Here is a 23,511-nt window from a genome sequence, read left to right on the forward strand (position 1 = left end):
GTGAAACTTAATTTTTATTAATTTGTGTTGTCAGAATTTCAACATGTTCTTCAAGTACTGGAACTTACAAGCTAAGAAGGAAGAGCTACTAAATCAGGATTAACTATGTCTATATATAGAATGATACAGTCATACCTCGGGTTACAGACGCTTTGGGTTGTGCGATTTCGGGTTGTGCACCGCGCTGAACCCGGAAGTACTGGAACAGGATACTTCTGGGTTTTTGTGCTTGCGCATGTGCAGAAGCGCCAAATCGCAACCTGCATGTGCGAGTTGCGGATGCTGCAGGTTGTGAACATGCTTCCCGCACGGATCACGTTCGCAACCCGAGCATCTACTGTATTAAATTTTGGAATATTTCATACCATTACCTGTTTGGCAAACAACTGGGATGGTGGCATGGTTATTTTGCCCTTAACTTAACATAGGCAATAGGTTAGAAATCTGTCATCTTTCTTGATAGATTTCCAGGCATCTTGTTTTAGTGACTTGCATGGCAAAACCAGGTTTTTCAGCTAGTAGCCTAATTATTCTTCTACTTAAACAAGGTTCATTCTGTTATGTAATGCAAAATATGTAATAAATTTACTGGTGGAACTATCAAAATTATTCTCCCAAGATAATAGGTTTGGATGTTTTAATATTATATTTGAGCAAAGTATGCAAAACTATCTTCCTCCTTTCCTCAACTGAAGTGTTATATCTGTTATGTCCGAACAGTAATTTAATTAAATTGCCATAAATTGTGCTGTTTAAATGTATTTATATACAGAAAACATTGAATGAATTTATAATAGAACTAGAGCAAGGTCTCATATGATATGCCAGTGAAGCAATTAGAAGAGAAGATAACTAATTGCAAAGGTAGCAAACAGTCTAACCAAATGCTTTAAGCATGTGTGTGTGTATGTGAAATTAGTATACAAGTCTCACCATCTTCTGGACTTTGTATCTTGTAGGTGTGTTTCTCAGAGGAAAAAAGACTCGGAAAAGAGTTAGTTGACTGATATGGATGGGATCATTCCCGTCTAGTCATCTCCACTGATATCCCTTCCATTAAAAATATAAAATAGGGGATTCATTATGTAAATTCATGTAAGGTAAAGGTACCCCTGCCCGTACGGGCCAGTCTTGCCAGACTCTAGGGTTGTGCGCTCATCTCACTCTATAGGCCGGGAGCCAGCGCTGTCCGCAGACACTTCCGGGGTCACGTGGCCAGCGTGACAAGCTGCATCTGGCGAGCCAGCACAGCACACGGAACGCCGTTTACCTTCCCGCTGGTAAGCGGTCCCTATTTATCTACTTGCACCCGGGGGTGCTTTCGAACTGCTAGGTTGGAAGGCGCTGGGACCAAATGATGGGAGCGCACCCTGCCGCGGGGATTCAAACCGCCGACCATACGATCGGCAAGTCCTAGACTTCATGTAAATTCATGTAAACTATAGTTTAATTTGATAATACATCAACAGGGCAATCGAACCCCCAACCTGCCATGCTGCAAGGGGCTTGGATGAGACAGATCCAGCTGTGCACAGATCTGTCACGGGCTAGGGAAGCACTCCTGCCCCAGTGGCAGGCAGGTGGAACCCTAACCTGTAGTAGCCAGCAGAAACTAGTCCTTTTGGCTTTCTCAATTCCTTCAGGTTTCCACTGTTTCCAATACAGTGGTGCCCCGCAAGACGAATGCCTCGCAAGACGGAAAACCCGCTAGACGAAAGAGTTTTCCGTTTTGGAGGTGCTTCGCAAAACGAATTTCCTATGGGCTTGCTTCGCAAGACGAAAATGCCTTGCGAGTTCCTGCGGGTTTTTTTCCCTTTCCCCCCCTTTTTCTAAGCCGCTAAGCCGCTAAAAGCCACTAAACCGCTAATAGCGCTAATCCGCTAAGCCGTCAATGGGCTTGCTTCGCAAGACGAAAAAACCGCTAGACGAAGAGACTCGCGGAACGGATTCTTTTCGTCTTGCGAGGCACCACTGTATATATCTGCTCTCCTTTGACACCATGCACTCCGGTTTGCCTCCTTAGCTTGAAGACTTCTGTCCTTAGCTTATATATGGCCTATCTCTCCAAATGTATTTGGAACATGCTGTAAGTTTTTCTCTATAGGAAATACAAATTGAATGTGAAAATACATTAAGTCCTTTCAGATTCTGTTCATTCTGCTAGAAGGAACTTGTTTCATCTGATCCCACTCAAGTTTCTCAAATGACAAGATTCTCGAGTGATATTATTAAAGACTAGGCTCACTCTGAGCCCCTACTGTCCAATTTGGTCTTATACCATTTTCATGATTTTCTTAATTCCCTTGTGTATTAAGAAATGATGCTGCTGCTGGTAGGGTCATCTTCAGGTTCCCCCTCAGGGAGCTGTATATTATATGGAGATGCAGAAGAGAACCTTTCCTCTTGTATCTCACTGGTTATAGAACACATTTCCCCCCAGAAGCTTGGGAAATGCCAACAGTAAATTCTTTAAGCCATGAAATTGTACCCATTTCATAAAAAATATTCATTTATTTTAAACAATACTTCAAAGAGATTTTAATGATTGTTTTGGAGGAATTATTGATAATGAATGCCCGCAGTCTATGTAGTACCTTCCTGCTTATTTTTTCAGTACTTCAGCAGGTTAGCCAAAGTAAGAATGTCTGATATGCTACTTTGTCGTTTCTTGATCCTCTTAAGCTGCCATGTGCAAATCAGAACATAATAGCAGAACTGTTCTTGTGGGTAGACTGTTTTTGAATACTTTGTTGTTCCTGTTTGAAATCAGGCCAGTGTATGAGGAAATGAAGAAATAATGCAACTACTAATGAAATAATAAGTCTCAGGGTTATTTGATCCTCCCTGCTTTTATTTTTTATTTTTTTAGGGATCCTGATTCTGTCTGCCATTCTGCAGCCAGTGTTTGAACTTAGTTGGCTTAAGCATGTGGGATGAAATGTGGGTTAAATCCTCACACAATTACTTTGTGCGTGAACATTTCCCCTAAAATGTGTGATGTAGTTGTACAGTGGTACCTCCGGTTACAGACACTTCAGGTTACAGACTCCGCTAACCCAGAAATAGTACCTCGGGTTAAGAACTTTGCTTCAGGATGAGAATAGAAATCGTGCGGCGGTTGAGCCCCCATTAGCTAAAGTGGTACCTCAGGTTAAGAACAGTTTCAGGTTAGGAATAGACCTCCAGAATGAATTAAGTTCTTAACCCGAGGTACCACTGTACAGATTGTAGCTAGGTTTTTTTATTTTAAAAAAATCTGATTCGTACCTTCAGTCTTAAAATGCAGACCATCTCTTTCTCAAGGTAATCAAATTAGGATATGCTGAAAAATGGGTCATGTTATGATCCCCTGCTTTAAACTAAATAAAGAAACAAGGATGGGTTTCCCTGTCCTTGACCATTTCCAGTTATATGATAACACTATTGCTTTTTGAATTGTAGTCCTCTCTTCCTTCCTTTCTTTTAAAGGCATGTCTTAGACAGATTGCACAGAAGTTGGAAATGAGGCTATTTAGAATGTCATCATTTTGCATTATAACCCTGCTCTCTGAAGAAGCCCAGCTGGTGCAGTTGAGCCCCTTCTTGGAAATTTTTAGTCTGATTCATTATTGTGATGTGTACTTGTGTACAGAAACATTTAATCATTCTTACGCTCCAAGCTCTATTGAATCTAGTGAAAGCTTTCTGTTTCTCTGCATAATTTGCGTTGCCAGTCTGCCAGCTTGGAAAAGTTTCAAGCTTGTTGCATTATCTATGTTTGTTTGCACAGGAAGTGATGCTGCACGTAGGCTTGAATTTACAGTAATTCTTTTGTAATGGGCTAATGAGCAGGACTACTTTATTCACAATGGTAACATTATATAGCTTTGATTAGTCCAATTACTGTGGAACTGTGCAATTGTGATGATTCTTACACTACCCTGCAAAGTACCCCCCTTCAAAAAGCAAAACAAAAAACCAACCCACGGGATTTGCTCTGCTGTGCTTTAATTTTGCTTGACAAGAAAGCAGTTGGAAGAAGTAAAAGGCAAAAAGATCTGTGAATGTACTGGAGACTCTATATAGTGCAGCAGCTTTTTTATTATTTATTTATTTATTTATTTATTAAAAAAAACACAATATCACAATTAATGTATGGGATTGCTAGTTCTAGCTATTCTTTAGGGAACAAAATACAGTTCTTGGATAAGTATAACTGGTTGTGTAGCCACAATTGGGGACAGAGAGGGTAACTAGCTCTATTCTTTTAGAGGCTTGCATGTGGATGATGGAAGTTAAGCATCAAAAGGAAAATAGGACCCCATGGGGGAATTATTTTTGTGCTTTTTTCATTAATGATTTTCACTGATACTAATGGAAAATGGGCAGGATTGCATGAGAGAACTGAGATTGCCAACTTTTAGGTTGTGGGAGCTGGCAGGAACTGTTTGTAAGCTCTGTAAGGCTACACTGGTGGTACATGGAAGTGCTTTCAACAGAGGATCACCATTGGCTGAAGCAAATTTTGGCTGGCTGCTGTGGCTATCTTAACTTCTATGATTTCTCACCTTGACCACCTACTTCAAGGGGCCAAGATAGACTCAAGTGTGAAGTGTCAGTGAGTGTACTTTTAAAAAGTTGGGATTCAAATATTTGGTCATGCAGTGGTGGTAAACAACGGTATTTCAACACTTTAATTTAATATTTTGAGACAAAGCTTCTACCCCACATTTTTTTCTGCTATGAGACATGGGAACACCATGAAATAAGCAAAAGAATATTAACAAGGTTACGCTGAGTTGGATCTGCTATTTTATACAGGGTAAGTCCTTTAAAAGAGGCCCCATGGATACAGAGTACACATGTTCCACTGGGCCTCTTTTAAAAGACTCATCCTGTACATATTAGTTGTGCACTTTAGCTTACCTTTAATCTTGTTTTCACACTTGTTAGTAATGTGTTGTTCTTTTTTGTAAGTCGCTTTGAGTTCACTTTACTGAACAAAAACAACACATAAATAATAGTAAACATAATGAAAAAAGTAATTTAAAAAATTGTTGCTAGAGCAGAGAACAGTGGTCAAGGAAATCTAGATTATTAGCAGCAAAATTGACCAAATATATAATTGGTTCAGCCTTCTCTAAAGTTCTCTTTGAAGAGCCCAAGTCTGCATGTATTGCTGAAAGGTGTATTGCAGTGGTTTTCAATCAGTGTGCCATGGCACCCTAGGGTGCATTGAATGATGGTTGGGGTACTGTGGACAACACTGGCCTCTGTCCTTCTTTTCTTCCCTCCCTCCTCTGATGGCCTCTTGCATCTCTGCCTCCCAAAAGCTCTGCAGGTGAATGGTATTCTGGGGCTGGCCAGGGGGTGCTTCCCAGGCCCCTGTGAGGCAGCGTGAAAAGGCACCTCTCTTTGGCACAAGAGGGGCAGATCAGAGACCAGGGGTGGCAGCTGCGGCTGCCCAGAAGACTCCCAAGGAGAGGGGAATGGGGAGGAGGCTGAGGGAACACTCCACAAGGGAGTGAGGAGCTTCCAGCTCTGCAGGCAAGGGGTGACATAACTGGGCTCCTAAGCCCCACAGGAGTGCCACAGAAAGAATGTAGTTGACCAAGGGAGTTGTGGATCCCAAAAGGTTGAAAACCAATGCTCCAAGTCATCCCAAGTTGAAAACCTCTGTTGCATTGTGATGGTTATACAGATCTCCCAGTATCTAACAGTCAAGAAGTGTATGTCCACTTGAAGTTCAAGAAATGGTTTAAAGATTTTGCCCCTATCTGAGCTCATTTATACTTCCTGAGCTTGTTTCCCCCAAAGCCCTGTCCCATTGTTGAAGACTGCAGATCCTTAAAGGGGCAGCTCACTACTCTAGAACCTGACACTCTGTGGCCTTTACATTGGTTTGCTAGGCATGCAGTGAATGTTGTCATCACAGGTTTGGCATGTGAGGCCTGTGTTTGTATGTGTATGTGTGTGTGGTGGCTATGTCTGCTTGGTCTGCACTCATGGTTGGCGCGTGATCAGCTGTCTTTGTGGTCCTTAAGTCATTCCTGCTATTTATTGTCTTAGAACGTGTTTAAAAGTAAATTCTCTATCCTTTGCTGGAACCGTTGATCTACCCAGGATTTTCTCAAAGGTGCTTTTATCCCCTGCCCCTGCCCCCCAGGCCCAGCCAAGTCCCAACTTAACACTTCCATTGCTGTTGGAAATAAGTGGCTATTGTTGTGTCAGGAGGTGAATTCTCTCCCCATGTTACTTCATCAGAAGGCTGCATCCTGGAGAGGTGATATGATAGCAATCGTTAAATTTCTAAAGGGCTGTCACATGGAAGATGGAGCAAGCTTGCTTTGTGCTGCCCCACAGGATACGACCCAAACCAATGGATTCAAATTGCAAAAAAGGAGATTCCAACTAAAAGCTCTTTCTGATTGTAAGAGTTGTTTGACAATGGAACAAACTACCTTAGAAGGTGGTGGACTTCATTGAAGATTTTTAAACAGAGGTTGCGTAGCCATCTCTGAGGGATTATTTAGCAGTAATTCCTGCAATGCTGTAGGTTGGACTAGACAGCCCCAGCCCTTTGGGTCCCAACTCTACAATTCCATGGTCCTATGATATAATTATGACCAAGCTAGTAATCAATCAATGGCTGAGATATATGGGAAATGTTAGGATAATATATGATTCTTGATGTTAAGACAGACGATCTACATCTCGGTAAAATAAGTGGCACCCTTATAGAACTGTTTGTGAATGAGTAATCAAAACTGGTACAATGAAGTAGCTATTTGCTTGTCTTGCTCTTTCATCCGAATTTCTTTGGCTGCACTTGGATATTAAGTTTTGCTGATTATAATGCTAGCACGTTCATTTTCTACTGCATTACCTGTTGCATTACACAACTGTTCCCATGCTGTATATTGATGGCAAAGAACTGTATGCCAGAATACTGCCCCAATTTTTGTCACGTGATATTACAATACAAAACTTATTTCCCAGGTTAACAGGATTGCAAATGGATTTTTCTGAATGCAAATAACACAGAAACGAATGCTAAACTTCAGCTACAATTGAGTTAGTTTTTCAGAAGTGGCTTCTACGTCATGTGAAAGATCACATGAAATGTGGAAATTATCAGCAAGTAACAGAACATCAGGAAATTGGCATAGAATGCTGCCTGAATTGGCATGAAATAAGAAAAGCTGTCCTTTTTGTGACTGCTACTTGATCATTTACCAGTGATCATGATCTTCTAACCATATGCAGTCCCCCCCCATAATAAGCATTTCCTGCATTTGTGTGAAGCTTAGATTCTCCATCTCAGTGGTTTTTGGAGTTGTTGATATATCGACAGGGTAGGCTAACCAGAGAAGGAAATAGACAACATGGTTGAAAAAGGCCTTGAAAGCTCTTTGGTGCCCTCTATAGCTTGGAATTCTAAAAATTATCTGTTGTAATGAGGTTCAGGTAAGATTGCCAGCTGGCCAGAAAAACAGAATGCCTGATATGCCCCCCTCCAACCCACCCACCATCCATCCATAAATAAATAAATAAATAAATTATAACCAACCAACCAGATGAAGCTGGGGAAATAAATATGATTACCTACTATTTGTTGTATAACAAACTGCTATTAAAGGGAGGGATACAAAGGCTAATTCAGGAGTTGGCAAGACATGGTTTAGTGTGATAAAACAAAGGCTTGTAAGACTTACTTGTCAATCTAAGAGTTACATTCAAGTATTCTTCATGAATTAAGGAAACTGTAATTGCCTTGTAACTTGGTCAATTCCTCCCCCCCCCCCTGTTAAATGTGTTCAAACAGTTCCCTCCCCACTGTACTCTTATTTGTTTGAAAACCTATTCATCTCAAAAAGCACACTGAATAAATAATAATCTAGTGTCTCTCCTTCATCTCAGTCTTCTGTGGCTTTTACCAAGGAAAATAAAATTGTAGCTTTCAATAATTAACCTTTAAAATGTCCTTTTCAGTTTCCTAGTCCTTAAATTGTCTTTTGTGTTATAGAGGTTTTAACACACTAGATGATATTTTTCAATTACATTTTCAACACCACGTGTCACATCTCCCTCGTGCACTCTTGACTTTGTGTCTTCTTGACTTTGACTTCTTTCATGATCCCCCATCTGCTAAGAACAACTTTCTATTTTATGTTTGATTTATATTGTACAGTTTTATATGTTATGGCTCTGGAAAAAGACTTTCTTTTTATCAATGGCTCCATAGAGTCCACTATCTTGAAGTATTATAGAGTGGAATGCAGTTTCCTAATGGTTTAGTCCCATTAATACCAAGTACTATTGGTTTTGTGAGGATGTTATAAATTGCCCACCACTTGCAATTTTGAACTTCTTTATCTCCCAAGGTTGAATGTTCAACTTTTTTCAGGAGCTCTATGGCACCCTATCTAGCTGTCTGTGACACCTCTTTTAACCACCACTTCAAAAAACCCCCAGAGCATTTAGCATGTCAGGAATGTTTTGCAATTATAGTTATGTGTGTACCCATTCACTCTCACATGCCTGAAATTCTGAAGAAAAATGGCATAATGAAAATATACGTAGATTTATGAAGCTCCAAATAAAACTAGACCACCCATTTCTAAACATTGTTTGGTGAATCCTCCTAAGTTGCAAAAAGCACTGAGACTTTCCATCCAGGATATCTGTGTATAAATTGTACAGAAGCTCCCTGCTCTCTTTGGCAGTGACCTGTCCAATCTTAAATAGACAGAATGCAGTGTTGGGAAAGTACAGTGGTACCTCGTGTTTCGTACCGTCCCCCTTACGAATGCTTCGGGTTACGCGCTCCACTAACCTGGAAATAAGATGCCCCTTGTTGCAAACTTTGTCCTGGTATGTGAGCGGGAGTACAAGGAAGTTGTACTCCGGTGGTGTGGCAGCAGCAGGAGGCGCCTCATGTTATGAGCGGTTTCCGGTTACGAACAGACAGAATTAAGTTCGTAACCAGAGGTACCACTGTAGTGCATTAGGACACTGCAACATTTATTCTCTCCATATGTGGGACATATCACTGATACTCTGAGTGCAATTAAATGTCTTACAATTGTCCAGGGAGGCAGTCGGAGAAATTGCACCATCTAATGAATTTAAATGAGGCCAGTGAAATGTTATTCAGACAGTTTGCATGCTCACACAATTGCCAACTTAAAAAAAAAAGGTCTTTTCACAGGTTTTAAAAAACTTTTTATTGCTCACGATGCTACATGCTTTGTTTTCTTTCAGTATGAAGGAGGCTGGCTTAGGCCATAAACAATGGAGGGTTGGTCCCTTGTCATCAAAATGCAAGCAGTGTCCAGTGGTTTATACTAATCCTGTTTGTGGATCAGACGGCCATACTTATTCCTCTCAGGTATGAATAATGGCTGGAGTTTGTCCACCATCATTATATGCTATATAACATTCTACTGTCAAATATTATGCTCTGTATATACAAGCTCTTCTAAATTCTATAAAACACACACAACCCATCCCCATTTCAAAAAATAACTGCCAAGAAATCACAGTATCATTTAATTCAATTAAGCAAGTAAAATTGCCATTCAAAATAATGGGTTTTCAATCAAAGAAACCTGTATTAACAATTGGTATGGGAAATTTTTATAATATTATACTGATGATGCAGTATCACTGGGAAAGATAAAAAATACAAATGGTACAAAATGGTTGGAAATGGTACAAGAAACAAGGTGCATATATGGTAATATGGTGGTCATGTCATTTTGTACCACAGTTTTGTGGTATGATTACATATCAGACTATATATACTAGGACAGCTTTAGTTCTTTCAATAAATTGGAAGGAAGAAATGAGATAGTGACAACTAAGGAACTAATAATACTTATGTTAATGGTTGCTTGTACGAAAATAACAAAAAAAAGCAAATTGCAAAACTTTTGGATTTTAAGATAATCAAAAAATATGCCTAGATGAAAGAAGAAATGTCAAGATTAAGCCTAATAAGATTAAACAGTTTCTAGCTAGATTAGCAAACATTTCCAATTAGTGGCCCAAACAAGTTTTGTAGGGTTTATTAATGAAACCTTTAACTGCCTTTACCCAAGAATATAGATGGCTTGCATGGATACAGGAATCAACACTACAGTCATACCTCGGGTTACAGACGCTTCAGGTCGCGCGTTTCCGGGTTGCGCACCGTGCCGAACCTGGAAGTACTGGAACGGGTTACTTCCGGTTTTCGGCACTTGCGCATGTGCAGAAGCACTAAATCACGCTCTGTGCATGCACAGAAGCGCCAAATCGCGACCCGCGCATGCGCACACATGGTGCTCTGGGTTGCGAACGTTGCAGGTTGTGAACGTGCCTCCTGCACGGATCACATTCGCGACCTGAGCATCCACTCTACATGCAAGCATGGGAAAGGGCAGGGCAGGACAGGACAACATGGTCATATCGCTTCTAATTATGTTCAGTAATATAACTGAAGGGAACATGTGGAAATTATGGTTATTCTGGGAACTGCATGGAGGACCACAAATCTTATCTGGGAGCTTCTAGTTCATCACCTTACAAAGACAGCTTGAAAGCAGAAGCAAGGCAGATAACAGCAAATTCTTAACCTAAACCCCTCATCATTTCCTGCAGTAATTAATTTGCACGTTGAAGTTCACACCCAAGCTTCCGGTTTGTTTGCCTATCCTGGTAAAGATGTATGCCTTCAAATATCCATTTAAACCTCATAATCTTGGTTTATAATCCCCAAGGTTATTTTGAAGGGTTGCCAATTTTGAAACTGACATTAAGGACAAATATTTTTGTTCACCCCCAGCAAACCTTATTTTTATTATATTGTAAAGCTTCAGTAAGAGTTTGGCATTGTTGTATGATATACTGTAGTTACTCTCCTTCACTTGCTACAGTATGTGTTTATCAGCAACTTCTGCAAATTGTGCAATACTTTGAATACATGTCACTAAACTGTATCGGTCTTGTAAAAATAATTTCTGCAGCACTATAGAGGTTGCTATGGGATTTCCATGTCATGCTTTCAGACTCACTAAATCCATGGCATTTGGTCAGAATACCATAGGATTTATAACAAATGAATTGTAAGAATGATAGTTCCAAAAATCTGAGCAAATAATAGAGATTGTTACCTATGAGGCATTACGATGAAAAAAAGCTTTGAATAGCAAATGCTGAAGTTAGGATTCTTGGAATATTGTCTATTAACAAACAAATATTTGTCAACACACACATCCTCCATTGCAGATCATGCTCAAATCTTTAAATTATCTAGTATTTGTTCCTAATCCCTCTTTCATTTTGCATTCACATTACACAGTATTCTCAGCATCCAACGATAATGTTTTTTGTCTGGAAATTTTTAGGGTAAACTTTCCCTAATTCATGTTTACATGGGCACCTGCAAGAATGTTTCAGGGTGTGGGAAAGGTAGAACAATGAAAGTGCAGAACAAGGTCATTTCTCATCAGAAATGAGAAGAATTGTACCTATACATTTTGTCTTGTATTTGAAAGCCAACAAATGCTAGAAAATAACTCTTTGTAAAAAATGAAAGATGGGAACCTGGGGAATATGGTTCATTGGGAGGGGAGGTAGTAGCCCCTTTCATATTTGTTTGATTTTCTCTAGTTTTGTTTACTGCATGTATGCTGTTTTAATTTTATACAGTTTATAAACAAATATCTGAACATTTCTTCAGTAGTCCAAATTAGTTTAATGGAAAAACTTGATTAGATTAAAAGAAAAGAAAAGTACATTTGAGTACAATCCCTTAAATTATCAAGGAACTACACAAACTGATAAGTCTGTGATGATCTCTCAGAGAATTGTGTCCTAGCAATCATGAATGTTTAGGTTCTTTATGCAAACTTCCTCCACAACGATGGACTATAATACATCGGGGAAATGATCTCTGATGGTGCTATGGTGCACCCAACTCTGCCACTTTGTATTCACCTGCAATTGCTTCAACTTTGGGGAGAGCATGCTACTTCAGTGCACTGAATCCACAATAGGTCAACAATTTTTTATCATTATTCTTTATTAAATTTATATACCACCCTTTACCCAAATATCATCAGGGTGCTTCTTCACAAGATAAAAATACAGAACATAGAACTATGTTTTTTTCTGCATGTATTCAGAAAAACACCTTTGCCTGAGATACATGAATTATGCATTTATCATCAGGACTCAAGGACAAGAGGAACTTGAGAAGTTCCACCAGGACTTAAACAACCTTCACCCCTCCATCACCACTCCACAAAGCAGGCGAAATATCTTAACTCTATTGTGCAACTACATCATGGGCTAAAAGCACTACCTACTAACTGCTTCAAAAATCTACATGTTTCAAGCATCTACCCAGAACTCAAAAAATCCATTCTCTTCAGCCAAGTCCTACAATACAGTTCCATCTTTCTTGGATTTCCAAAGACATACACCACAAGGGTTTAATTCAGGAATTTTTAAAACTACAATACCCACTCGTTGAAATGAAAAAGCAGATCAACAAGGCCAGACTGGTGCCCATGAATAATCAATTAAAGCGCAGAAACAAGACCAAAGGTGACAGAACACCATTTGTTCCCAGCTAAAGCCATTCTATCATATAGCCAGTGATCTACATCCCTCTCGGAAGCCTAACTCACAAACAGCCGCCTAACTAAAAACAACTACTTACCTGTGACAGCGGGCTACATAACAGTGACACAAAGACCACAGGAAACCCATATGCCAGCTCTGGATCTATACTGCTGTTATAAATGTTAAATGGAGAAAATATAATTTAGTGCAAAGGAAACTGCTGGTTTTTAATTGGTAGCTGCTTGTCTGGTAAGTGGCACAAAGGTGGATGTTGGGAAAACAAGTATCAACAGAACTATGGAAACAGTAAATTTAAGATGTTGTGCTAGAAAAAAAAATACTGCAAATGTGGAAAGCTAGAGATAAATATTTTGAGAATATACATTATGCCTTTATAAACTTTGTCAATGGGGAGACCAGAGCTGGATGTCTGTGGAGACTCCTGGATATCTATGCAGAATTCTATTTCAGAGATTAGACTTGATTAGTTATATTAGTTTGTTTTTGTTTGTTTCTGTAATTTATTTATATTTAAACTGTCAGAAACATTTTTTCAAAGAAGAAAACTGTCTCCATATCTACTCAAACAACACCATTACTGGATCTAATAATGTCATTCAAGGGTTCATTCATTGTCTATTATGACATATGTTGTCTTCTCCAAACAATGGTATTTTCTATTCAACATAACTCAGTCATGACACAAAGGAATAAATTGTCACACATCTGATGTCAGAGAGGGCAATATTCAGAAATTAGCAGAACATTTAATCTCACCCCCAGTACACTCTGTCACTGATCCTAAGGCACTTTTACAGTACAATGAAGAGGAGTGTTCAAAGGGAAATTCCCACACGAAACTGTTGAAAAGCCTTTTAACATATGTAGCCTGTACAGGTACTAATTTGCTAATCTATTATCAGGATGTTTCACATTTACATTTTACCATGATTTGTTCTCTGTTTCCATCTGACCCTCATTGCTAACACACACACACACACACACACACACACAGCATCAAGAATAATATTCTACACGTCTGATGAAGTGAAGAATTAGAGCACAAAAGCTTATGCCACAATACATTTCTTGATTAGTAAGGTGCCACAAAATGTTGTTCTTAGTGTGCTGTGAACAATAAAATTATGCTCTAGGAAATATTAGAAAAGGGACTGAAATTAATTATGTCAGGATGCAATGTTCATGCCCATATCTATATTGATAAGGGAGGACCATGGCCTTCATCATCACATTGTGGGATTATCAGATGCACCTGGTTACTCACTGTGGGAAGCAGTTTGCTGTGCTAGAGGGACCTCTGATCTGATCCTTTCCACTTCTAATGTTCACACAGGGACCTTGGCAATATGCCACCCGCTGCAAAGCTATGGATGCCCTCCCCCCGGCCCTCACAGCGGCTTTGGGAAGGAGGCGCAGGGCTCTGGGGGAGTCCTATAGCAGTTCTGCCTCTTAACCAAACCCTGGTAAGTACTTGCCCAGCTTTGGGAAGGCAGAAGAAGGACTCTAGGTCCCTGTTAGAGTCCTCACGCCTCCTTCCTGAAACTGGGCAAGCTCTTCCCAGGCTTTGAGAAGGCGCCCTCCTCGGCTCTTTGCCCAGTGCGACCGCACTGCTCACACTTTCCTAAATCTACATCTGGTTGATGCTTCTTTGTCATGTTGGAACACAGAAGGTATTAAAGCTTGAAGTATGTGAATCCCATTACATGTAGGATTTCTGCTTACAATGTGTGAGAATATTGAGGATTATTTAGTAAATAAATACAGATTAGTTCGTGCCTGCAACAACATATGCCAGTCATGCTTTTTTTAAAAAAAAAAAAAAATATGGGGGCAACCCATCCTTCTGTTTTCAAAATGTACAGAATTAAATTTATTGTCACCATGGTGGATGTGATGACAAAAAACCTAGGGCTTGCCAATCAGAAGGTCAGCGGTTTGAATCCCCGTGACAGGGTGAGCTCCCGTTGCTTGGTCCCAGCTCCTGCCAACCGAGCAGTTCGAAAGCTTGTCAAAGTGCAAGTAGATAAATAGGTACTGCTCCGGCGGGAAGGTAAATGGCGTTTCTGTGCGCTGCTCTGGTTTGCCAGAAGCTACTTAGTCATGCTGGCCACATAACCCAGAAGCTGTATGCCGGCTCCCTCAGCCAATAAAGCGAGATAAGAGCCACAACCTCAGAGTCATTCGCGACTGGACCTAACAGTCAGGGATCCTTTTACCCTTTACCTAACCCAGTAGAAGTATTCATTTCTAATCATATCACACACAGGTGTCATATGAATGCTAAAAATGTATGGGAAATGCTGCATCTTCTGCAGGCGATATTAAGCATGAAGCCTTGCTTAACAAATATTCGTAAATCAGAGATAATTGTGAAATTGGTCCAATCAGCAATTCTGCATCATCAACCTGTTTTGTTAGGTAATGCATACCCAGTCAGTCATCTATCATGCTTTTGTCACACCCCAAAGTTAGGACTTATGAAACCTAAATGTGTGTGTGTGTGTGTGTAAGGGAATGAATTACCCATTCTGAAGCCTACATATGTCTCCACTGGTTTTAATGGGAATTCTTCAAATGGCCACTGAAACTTTGTAGTTTAGAGAGTTTGAGTCTATGGGTAGTGGTAGATTTTGAGTCTACCTCTACCCATAGCATATTTGTTTTAGTGGCTGTATAATCCATTGGCAAAGGGCTAAACCAAATTTTTGTGCACGTTTTCAATGGCTGCAGTCCTATGCACATTTTCTTGGGGAAAAGCCCAATTGAACTTTTAAGCTTTCTTCCAAGAAGACATGAAAGGTATTTCACTGTAATTGCATCTATCCCATTTGTGAGTGGATTAATCATGTCAGTGTTTAATAAAATAACTCTAGAGTGAAATATTGCAGTGTGAAAAGTAAAGGAGTACATACATGACTCTATTTTTAGTTTTTAACCCAAGTAAAACAATTTGCTAACCTTTTCTTTTTCAAAGCAGCAAAAAGTAGTGTGTCTGATTATGTGTGTTGTTTTGCATTTTCCTCACAATTAAATACTAATGAGCATGCCCTTTATGTGATATTTTAGTTCACTTATAACTTTATAAATATTTCAACCTTGGATAATTGAGTAAATTGAACTTGATGAATTAGCAATGCAATCAGTGGATGTTGTTTAAGAAAAGAGAATGCATCAAAAAGTCAAATTACAATGCATCTCTTATGGTACCAGAAGACATTTTAAACAAATTATTTATTTAAAAAAACATGTAGAGTGAGGAGGAAGAAAGTAACATAAATTTTATCACTATATTCCATAAGATAAATTCAACAACCTGAATCGACTGCAATATAGAGAGCAGATGAAAAAAAATTGCTATACATTTCCCCCTAAATCTAAAATAATCTTTGAAAAAAACCTTAAAAAATAAAAATTTAACATTTCCAAGCAGATTTCTCATTCCTCTACTCTCCATGTAGTACTGCATGCTCACTAAAATATTTTCTGGATCATCTCCTGTCAAGGATGATTGGTGGGTACAGGTTTTATTAGGTCCATTCTCCTATTTACACACAGAACTCTCAGCGCATGTCCGGCTCTTTCGGTATCAGTTGCAGAGACTGCCTGTTCCTTTCGTTTTCTCCAGCATAACCACTTCCGGAGCCCTCCCCTTTTCCTCCCTCTGTTACGTGAAGAGCTAAGCCTTGGAAATTGCTCCCTCCTCCCTGATTCATTGCTTCCTGACAACCCTTCATCATCCTCCCCCTCTGATGAGGTGCAACTACTTACGATTGGAGGCTTATCTCTGTCTTTCCCCATTGTTCCCCCCTTCTCTGCCTCCAGTTCCCTGACATCTCCCAACCATTTAAAGCAGATTTGGGGGAATATACAGGGGATTGCAAAGGGAAGGAGGAGAAGCCTTGTTGCACAAATCTGTTCTGCTCACAAACATTCACAATTAGATATTATCCAATATACTTAACATATACAATATGCTTTTAACTGTTAACATTAGCCTGGAAATGAAAGAGTTCTCAAATGCATCACAGTTTAGAACACACTAATGGCGAATGACAGGATAAGAATGCTTTCTGACCACCTTGCTTCCTCAACTTTCCCCTTTCTTGTAGCTAAGAAAGTAAGCTGTGAACTAACAGTTTCAGATTTAATTCTTAGCTCTGCCATGAACCTATTCAGTGACCTTAGGCAAACTACACCTTCTGAGCCCCCAACCCCATCTGCAGTATAGGCTATTGCTGATTTGCCTTACAGGGTTATTGTAGGAATAATTGAGATTACGCATGTGTGGCACTTGTGGGTGCTAGAAAGAACTATTTAAATGCATACTATGGGATCATAGTAGAAAACAATCAAGTCAGCTGAAGAGTGGCAAGAAATATGCCAAAGCAAATACAAACAGGGTTCATACGCACGGTCCAGTGTGGCATCAGCCATTCTTTGTTTTGTAAAAAAATTAGTTACTAAGGCTGCGGAGTCCTCTTTAGTCAAAGGCACATATTTTTTAGCACCGAGATGGGGAATCTGTGGTCTTCCAGATATTGCTAGACTCCCAAATCTCATCAGCCCCAGTCAACGTTGAGGTTCAGCAGCATAGAGGGTCACAGGTTCTGCACACCTGCTTTTGTAAAGATGTCCTATTTTTCTACATCATGGCTTTTAATGAATTACAGCACTTATCAACGCTATCCATTCAGAGTGTGATCCTACAACATTTTAGGATGGGTGGCTTTTGTAGTCCTTTGTAATCACAAATAGAAAGTGACAAAACGGGTAACCCTAATCTCTTTCAAAATACTTAATGGACTAGAATTTACAAAAAATGTAAATGATGCTTATATTGAAGATTGTCATTCTCTCTCTATTGCAGTGCAAACTAGAATATCAAGCCTGCGTCTTAGGAAAACAGATCTCAGTGAAATGCGAAGGACATTGCCCTTGCCCTTCAGATAAATCTATAAGTGAAGGCAGAAATAATAGAAGGGGTAAGTACTGGCACTTATATTAGGTCTGTCAATGATGATTTCTTCACTTATACCCATGCATGTGGAAAAGCATTGTGACTCTTTGTTTTAAGGTAGTTTACAAAAAATACATGATAGTACACCGCTGTTTCTTTAATGATTTTGCATACCTTTCTGCTAACACTGGGTTTGACATAAAACTGGACATGTTTATAAAGACGAAACCCTGAACACTCCAGGGGTTTTGTATTCAGATTTGATATAGGAGATCTGTGATTGAGGCTTCTGATGATGTTTGTTCTACTAATCAGCCATACTTTGAGGATTGGGGAAATAGTGCTCTGGGAGACAGTACTTGTAGACAATTCTCTGCACAATTACTTACATGAAATGTAGAGCTGAGCTTCATTGTCAACTGGCTCTAAAATAGAGCTTTTTAAAGAATTTCAGCACACTTTGATATTCCTTCAGATGTCAAGGAAATAAACAACTATCTGACTTTTAGAAGACATCTGAAGACAGCCCTATTTACGGAAGTTTTTAATATTTGATGTTTTAATGTTTGATGTTTTTAATATTCTGTTGGGAGCTGCCCAGAGATTATTATTATTCCTTTAAAAATTGCAATTGAAATAAAAAATTTCTATCGTGCACTTAGTGGCTGGGTTTGGACATTTCACTTATCTATCAGCCTCTATGCTAATCACCCATACAATATGAATTCTTCTTCTTCTTCTTCTTCTTCTTCTTCTTCTTCTTCTTCTTCTTCTTCTTCTTCTTCTTCGGCCTGCACCATAGCCATTTTGGAGGGTACAGTTTAACAATATTTTGTAGTAACTCAGTTTGTGCTTGTATATTCAGGCTATCCCAGTGGGGGTTCAGGGCATGCAATAGATAACTAGCTGCACTCTATATACAGTTGTACCTTGGAAGTTGAACAGAATCCATTCTGGAAGTTTGTTTGACTTCCAAAACGTTTGGAAACCAAAGTGTGGCTTCTGATTGGCTGTAGGAAGCTCCTGCAGCCAATCAGAAGCCACACCGGATGTTTGGCTTCTGTAAATCATTCAAAAACCAGAACACTCCCTTCCAGTTTTCGATCATTTGGGAGCTGAAATGTACAAGTTCCAAGGTGCTCTGCAACCAAGGTACAACTGTACCATCATTTTGGGGTTTGCTCTAATTTGTAGATCATTCCATGTACATCCTGCAAGTGTGAATATTCTGGAACATAGAATTCTTGCTAGGAAAGTATGGGTAGCATTGAAGGCTAGAAAGTTGGGGATATGCAGTGATGAGTATAGGGACTGATGCCATCTGTTCTGTAAGTGCCTATTTCTATGTGGCAGAGTAGGCTGTACTTCCTCACTGGAAAGGGAACATTTTTATTATACTCAAAATGACTAGAAGAAATAATTGTTGGCTTTCAAGCTCAGACAAAATTTGTCGACCTCTGGCTGAAACCTATGTTGAGTAGGTCAGCAGTGCAGTCTGAAAAATACAAACCAATATACATGCTGGAGCTTGTAATGTCAGTCCCCCAGTTTGTAGTTTAATTTTATTATCCAAAGTGGTATCTTAATCACCATCTTAACCTTTTATGTGTACGACGCTGACTGTAGTCAAAACAAAATAAAAAAAATTCCTTCCAGTAGCACCTTAAAGGTGCTACTGACTATATTCATTGACACTGACTGTATTCATTGAAGATTTTACTTCCTATTTTGTCTAATTTATGTTGTTAACACTCATATTTATGCAGATATATTTGTTCCTTAAATTGCATGGAAATTCCTTCTTTTATATATACAATGTAAAAGAAACATACCTGGGCTATTGTGTAATAGTTAAGACTGTGACACACAAACACACCCCTCTGATCCAGCTTACCCAGGCATTGCCTGACCCGGATCCAACCCTGGATCAAATCTGGGATAGGGCCAATGTTTCATTAAGAGTTTTTAGAACCTGGCAGGCACCATCACCTTCAGCTTGTGCATGTTTAGTGTACTGAAATTCTCTCCATCTTCTAGGCTTTGGTTTATTGAAGTGGGGTGGGGGTGGAGAATGCATGCTCCTTATTGGTTGAAAAGACGTTTTGCTGTATAGCTGGTAGTCACTGTTTTTTCCCCTAATATCCTAATATTTTCCTAATTTCCTAAGTACAGAAATTGTAATGTTGCATTATAAGGAGCGAGGGAGCAATTATATTTATGTGTGCATATAGATGCAATATAGATTGACAGTTCCTTTTTAAAACAAAAACCTTTTAAATGAAGCATTCTGCTACTATATACCTAAAACAGAAAACCAATGTTCAAGCAAAGGCAGAATTTCTGTTCATTGATTACAGTATTTGTTGCTCACTTCACAGTAGTTTTTAAACAGTTTTGCAAAGGGATCGGAACTGTAAGATGTATGTTTAGCAATGCGTTTGCTTTGCTAAGATGTTATATCCTTTTTCTAAACTGCTGCTTTTTCTAGTTTCTTTCTTTTTCAGAATATCTGAGAGAAAAAGAAACGTGAAGGATGATGCAAACCTTGTCTCTGCTGGCTGTTCAGCTTTGCTCAATAAATGTGACAGCTCTAATTATAGTAGAATTACTTCTGAAAATGTGTCCAACCTGTTCCACAGCCTTATGCCACATTAACCTTTACAATTAACTGCAGTCTTCTTGTCATTTGTAAAGAAATGGTTAGAGATAAATAGCTGATAATTTGCTCAAAAGAAAGAGAGTTTAAAAAAACTTTATCCTGAAATGAGCTGCATTCCTCCCTGTTTATTTTCTCACAAATAAACAGTCTTGTCAGGGCAGCTACCGTATTCTTCGCTCTATAAGACACACCCGACCATAAGACACACCTGGTTTTAGAGGAGGAGAACAAGAGAGAAAAAATTCTCTCCCTCTCTGCACAGCGCCTCTCCAGCGAAGTGGGAGGAGAAATGGAAGGGGCTCCATTTCTCCTCCCGCTTCGCTGAAGGAGCCCTGTGCAGCTCTCCCTCTCTGTGCAGCACCCCTTCAGTGAAGCGGGAGGAGAAACGGGGCCCCTTCTATTTCTCCTCCCGCTTCACTGAAGGGGCGCTGCGCATAGAGGGAAAGCTGCGCAGCGCCTCTCTAGCGAAGCGAAGTCAGAACAGCAAGAGGGATGGCTGCGCAGCAAAGCAGTGATACCTCTTCTGTTCTGGCTTCTGGGATAGTCGTGCCAACCCTCTTCAGAGCAGGGGGAGCGTTCCTCCCTTTGCCCTGAAAAGGCTTCACTGCGCACTGGTCCCTTTTGCTCTCCTGGCTTCAGCGATAGCTGCGCAACCTGCATTCGCTCCATAAGATGCACACACATCTCCCCTTACTTTTTAGGAGGGGAAAAGTGCATCTTATAGAGCGAAAAATACGGTATATGGTTATATGAACTTAAAACATTTGATGTTGGCTCTTACAAATTTAGAATATAATTACATGGATAGGGACTTCTAAGCCTGTTGTCATGTACTGTGGGACAGGGGCTTCCCATATTTTGGGGCTAAACCCTTGAAAAGGTGCAGCTCAGAAGCTGAATCCTAGGGATGATAAATATGTAGAAACATGTTTCCAGCTCTACCCTAGCAGTGCAATCTTAAGAAACTAATAAACCATCCAACCAGAAACCTAGATTGCACCCCATGTTGACAGGAGGAGTTAAAAAACACATACACCTAAAAGTCTAAAATACAGTTCCACATAGTACAGAACTAGCTAGAGGAAAAGTCAGTTTAAAATCTAAATGTGTTGCTTAGCTTTCAGCAGAAGTTCAGTGTAGGAATCAGTTTCAGATTATGGACCAATTGGCAGGTAAAAATGATAGAATACATACAACTGGCAAAAATGACAGGGAAGGTCAGAGGATATTTGATGCAGAAGGTAAATAAAGAATGGGCAATATTTTAAAAGTATTTGAAAAATCATTGTGATAACAAAAATCTCCTGGCAGATCTTGAATGATTTTTGTAAAATACTGGTGATAGAACATCTTGAAAAGAATTGGGAAAGCAATAATAATAATAGGGCACAGTGGGTAAAATAACAAAATAAGAAATAGTACAATGAGAGTAATCGGAAGTCTATTTTATTTATTCCATCTTTTCTCTTTTACTCTGTGCTTTTTTTCTTCTTTTTTCTTCTTTTTCTGTAAGGTATATGTATGTGTACCATATTTTTCACCCTATAGGATGCACTTTTTCCCCTCCAAAAATGCAGGGGAAATCTGGGTGCATCCTATGGGGCGATTGCAGGCTTTCGCTGAAGCAACACATCCGCAGCCTAGGCAGCCCTGTGGGAGCTCCCGCAGGACTATCTAGGCTGCGGATAGCAGCCTGCTGCCCAGTGCGAGGGGCACCCTGAAGCAGAGCGCCCTTCACGCTGGGCAGACATCCGCAGTGTGGGGAGCCCTGCAGGAGTTCCCCACAGGGCTCCCCACGCTGCGGATAGCAGCCTGCCGCCCGGCGCGAAGAGCACCCTGAAGCAGAGCGCCCCTCGCGCCGGGCAGATATCTGCAGCGTGGGGAGCCCTGCAAGAGTTCTCCGCAGGGCTCCCCACGCTGTGGATAGCAGCCTGCCGCCCACCCAGTGCACAGGGCAACCTGAAGCAGAGCGTCCCGCGTGCCAAACAGTCATCAGCCAGCCCCACAAGCTCGGGGGACAGCAGGGAGGCGCAGCGCCGCCATCCCGCTGTTCCTCGACCTGGTTCGGTTTACCCGACCTGGTTTATTGGGGGGAAATAAAGGGGAAAAAATTCCTTTATTTTCCCCCAAAAAACTAGGTGCGTCCTATGGGACGAAAAATACGGTATATAGTTTGTATATATTGTATTATTTTGTATGGTTGTGTAGGTCGATGCTGATTGTTCAATAAAGTTCTATTTTTAAAAAAGATTATAGACTGATGTGTCAGTCCAAGTTTAAAAGGTGAATTTCTGGTTCGATCAAACCAGTAAACAACAACAACAACAACAACAACAACAACAACAACAACAACAACAAAAAACTAGGTCAGTGTGAAACTTCCACAGAGAGAGCCAGACCTTTGCAATCCCAGTGCACCTATCGGCATCATTTATGTGGCGTTAATACTATATAGACAAATGAATTCTGACATTTAATTCAAATTGGGCCCTTACAAGGCTCATTGTAAACTATTAGTTCAGGAATGTTGCAATGTGTAGCAGATTTGAAATTATGATTTATCATCTATCTACTACACAATGCAGCTGTGAAGCATACCTTTTCTTTAGCATCCAACAAGGGTGAGGAACCCTTCTTCCCTTCCTGGGGTTGCATTCCCACAGCATTAATCCCACTCTCTCCCCCCACCCCTGCACTTTTTGCTCCATGTCACCACATGAAATTAAGCAGAGCGCTGCAGGTTCCCCCCACCCCTTGACTACAAACTTTTGTTCAATCTCAAATTATGTTGATCAAGTTCAGTTGTGTCCCATTGTATTGTCTGGGAGTCTTCTTGCATTGGTGAGAATAAATGTTTTACATTTAATTATGTTTTATTGTTATTAGTAATTATTATTAATACTAGCAGAATATAAAATACATATAATATTAACAATAGATATTGTGTTTGTGTCAATTTTTGGTACATAAAGTAATTTGTATTCCGTAATACAATTCATTACATTTTCCTGTTTTCAAGTAGTCTGCAGGTTTTTATTTTTATATTGTACTTAATTTTTAATATCGGGGACAAAAGGTGTTTGGCACTGTGACTTTGTACCGATGCAAACTGCACATGAGGTTTTGTTCAGGACTGGTGGCTTCTAATGTATTCATTCCATTACTCTATTTTTAAATTATAGCTTTTCACAGCATCCCACTTCTATGTTTTATGATCTTGATAATCAGATTCTGGACTATAGTAGTAATTAACAATTTCTTATTTCTTAGTAGCTTAACTACC

General features: G+C 39.9%; 1 protein-coding gene across 3 annotated transcripts in view; it reads left to right on the top strand.

Moving 5' to 3' along the window:
- Nucleotides 1–23,511, top strand: part of SPOCK3 (SPARC (osteonectin), cwcv and kazal like domains proteoglycan 3) — a 115,610-nt gene that overhangs the window by 60,012 nt on the left and 32,087 nt on the right. For all 3 annotated transcript variants that reach the window (XM_081875402.1, XM_081875400.1, XM_081875401.1), the window contains 2 exons: nt 9,244–9,370; nt 17,480–17,594. In XM_081875402.1, the coding sequence (XP_081731528.1) occupies nt 9,244–9,370; nt 17,480–17,594 (242 nt within the window). The remainder of the gene's footprint in view (nt 1–9,243; nt 9,371–17,479; nt 17,595–23,511) is intronic.

The sequence above is a fragment of the Podarcis erhardii genome, assembly GCF_964252035.2.
Source record: "Podarcis erhardii genome assembly, chromosome: 9".
Lineage (NCBI taxonomy): Eukaryota > Metazoa > Chordata > Lepidosauria > Squamata > Lacertidae > Podarcis > Podarcis erhardii.